Source organism: Bombus huntii, chromosome 7 (assembly GCF_024542735.1).
Source record: "Bombus huntii isolate Logan2020A chromosome 7, iyBomHunt1.1, whole genome shotgun sequence".
Taxonomy (NCBI): domain Eukaryota; kingdom Metazoa; phylum Arthropoda; class Insecta; order Hymenoptera; family Apidae; genus Bombus; species Bombus huntii.
The window spans coordinates 16,311,036-16,314,200 of record NC_066244.1 but is presented as its reverse complement, the minus strand read 5'-3'; the positions used below and the strand labels follow the sequence as shown (position 1 = coordinate 16,314,200).

Sequence of the window (3,165 nt, the reverse complement as noted above, 5' to 3'; positions counted from 1 at the left end):
TCAAACACGACGTTTCTATATTAATCTTCGCTCCGACAAATAGATCGTTACGCTCTCCTATTTACGAATCTATTATTCGAATTAAGAGAGAATATATACGTACAGTATGGTAAAAGATATAAGTTCATGTATTGAAATTTATTTAACTTTATCAAATTAAATACCATGATATAATAATAATAATGATAACCTTCCTGTTAGTTAAGCAACAACTTCATGAATAGTTTCTCTGGACGATTTGTGCCATCGACTTTTTCGGATCGCCTGCTATTAAAAATATTTAGATTGTTAAATATTCCAAATTTTTATCTAGATGTTTAATAAATTATAATTCTAAACATGTTAACGAAACAAACCTCAAAGATTTCGTGAAATTCATTCGATAATACAATGTAGATTAGTGAGAAAATAGTGGGGTACGTCTTGGCCATGAAATAGAGTCCCTCTCTCTTGTCGTCTGTGCAGCATGATGCCTTAGGCAGTAAGAAATTGATCGCTCTAGCCAGTCGATATGGCGTTCGTATCAACAGGAAAGCGACTCCGATAACCACTGAAAAGATTTGTTTTTACTTTTAAATATGTGAAAAAAATTAATTTACGATTAATTAGACACTGAAATTTCAATCTTTCGTCTCTCACAATTTTTACATTGACTTATAGAATTATAACCTGACACCCAATTTACTGACCTAACATAATATAATGCTTTAGCTTCTTCATTCTCCACCATCCCTCGATTTTTCTCAATATATACAATTCGTAAATAATTAGAGAGCCTAAAGCAATTGATACGATCAACGGCATAGTGATAAACATGAACGTGAAACACACGTAAATATCCGCCATATCCTCTTCAAAAAAGTCATATATATGGAGCCCAATAGCAAGTGAAATAATGCACGAACACCAAATCAACACAATACCTTTAATAGCATTTTTTTTCTTTAATACCACGTGTCCAAAATAGACGTGATCTTGAAAGATACTAATATACAACATGAATACCAAAACCGAAAATGTGATAATAGAAACATCAAAGCTGATCATTAGCACGTAATCCATGTTTAATTTCATGTTTATGTCGAAGAACCATTTAAGTACCTCTTCCAGTGGTTCGATTAATATCACCATGTTTGAACATGCAAAGCTTATGATGTAAAAATTCGGAGACGTTCTCGTGGACGATTTAGAAACGATCACTAGTATAATTAAAACATTCAGACTGGTTCCCAGAATTAATAATATCAGATTTATCAGTCGTGCGTCAGATAGCGGGATACTTAGAGTGATGACATTGATTTTCGTGGGGCTTCCCCTTGGTGACTTCGTGGTCATAACAGGAATTACTTCCACGTTTAGAAAATGCGACAAATTTGGTGTTTCCATTTATTCTGTCATTCGACGTTTGTACGTGAAACTTGCTTGAAACTGAAGGCTTAACTTGACTTTGTTAAAATTTGATCAACGTCATTACGTGCCTGTTAAGAAATGGCGGGATTTTTCGAGTTTCATCACTCGCGAGTTGTTCGAACACGATGTTTGGAGGATGAAATCAACGGATATGCGTCTATTCACGAGTCGAGTTAACACTGAAGAACAGGAAGAACAGTAGATAGAGGTCTCGTTTTTAATATTTTTCACGTCCACTCCCACTTGGGAATTTACTATTCAGAGACAACATGGGAGAGCTGCTGTGGATTGACCATGAGGTTGGTTGACACGCGATATTCTCATTTTATTAAGTGCTCCTTGTTTCTGAGGTGAAATTAAATGTGGTATTATTACCGTTTAGTGTCCACTGTGAATTGTGATATAGTTTATTCTATAGCTTTTGATATATTTAAATTTTCACACTGACTTCCAGAAATCTGATATATTCAGTTTTCTTATATCGACTTGTATCACGCGAAGATTCGTGGCCAGAAATTGCCATATAGTCGCAATTTATTCAGTTATCCTGGTAACATTATATATATTTCTTGAATATTCTTCGAATTACTCGTATTACATGAAGATTCGTATAACGTGGTCGAAAATTAGAGTCAGCGATGATCCTCGTATAACACAGTTCTTCAGTTGCATGGTTTTTAGAAAGCTCCTTCTTCTTCTTATTTTTCAGCTTCACTTTCAATACATAAGAGTAGGTATTATTCCTTTGCTGTTGACTTGCGTGCTGAATGGTATACAATCTGAGAGCTAGAATTTTATGCTCTTTTAAAAGCCATTAAGTTGCTAGCGTATAGTGCTCGTGTAACAGGATCTTAATAAAACGCTACGTGTTTTACTATTATTCAAAATGGAAATTTACAAAAAATCGAATTCGTCTGTTTAACTTCCACCTGATTCGTATCACGGTATATATCGTCGCGATATTGATCGAAGTGTGGTTTTTGAAAAGTCTAGCGCTCATCGCATGCTACGAATTAAAATCGAGTAATTTCTAGAAAATGAAATTAATTCGTTTAATTTTAAAATGTTCATTTCTCGGTATGTTTCGTTAAAATATCGATCGGTGTATCATCGAGTCGGCTTTGTCCATTGCGTTCTAGCGTTCATCGCGCAGAATATACCGCGGCGGAACCCTTGACCCTGACACCGCGACTGGAGGAGATTCGTTCTCCTGCCAGTAACGACTCGACAACCAGTGACGAAAATAGTTCTGCACGAGTAAATCATGTCTCGTCCGACACATTTATCCGTTGAGAGAAAGAGAATCGTACAGCCGAACAGAACGGGACAGAGAAAATATAGCCTCGCATTCGACTGCATATTGCAATAAGAGATGTCTTTAGAAGAGAAGAGAGCCGATGCTGTCTCTCATTGTTGGCAAATGGCCATGTGTGTAATATCGGTGAATATTTGGCCCTGATGGATTTGTCGTCGAATTTGTACACGAAGAACATTCGCGACGATCTTTCCTTCGAAAGTGGGACGATTTGACTGTTTCACCTATTGTATGTTAACAATGGATGCATTTTCGCGAGGAAAGGAGAGTTCGCGGGATGCTCAGGCTCTTCTTGAATCGCGACTCGTGAAAGGATACGTCGAATTCAAGGTCGGAAGATACGTGAGAGAAAGGAGTTAGGTAAATGCTAATCTTTTCTTGCGTTACGTTTATAACCAGGTGTAAATTATAGGATATCGTTAGGAATGTTTATTTTCTGA

General features: G+C 36.5%; 1 protein-coding gene across 1 annotated transcript; it reads right to left on the bottom strand.

Annotated features, from left to right (window-relative positions):
• Positions 1-201: 201 nt before the first annotated feature.
• LOC126867272 (uncharacterized) lies at positions 202-2,571 on the bottom strand. Its single transcript, XM_050621540.1, has 3 exons — positions 690-2,571; positions 357-550; positions 202-267 (listed from the first exon to the last, which is right to left on the bottom strand). Exons 1-3 carry the CDS (start codon positions 1,384-1,386, stop codon positions 202-204), a joined length of 957 nt encoding a protein of 318 aa, XP_050477497.1. The 5' UTR covers positions 1,387-2,571.
• Between the last annotated feature and the right edge of the window lie 594 nt (positions 2,572-3,165).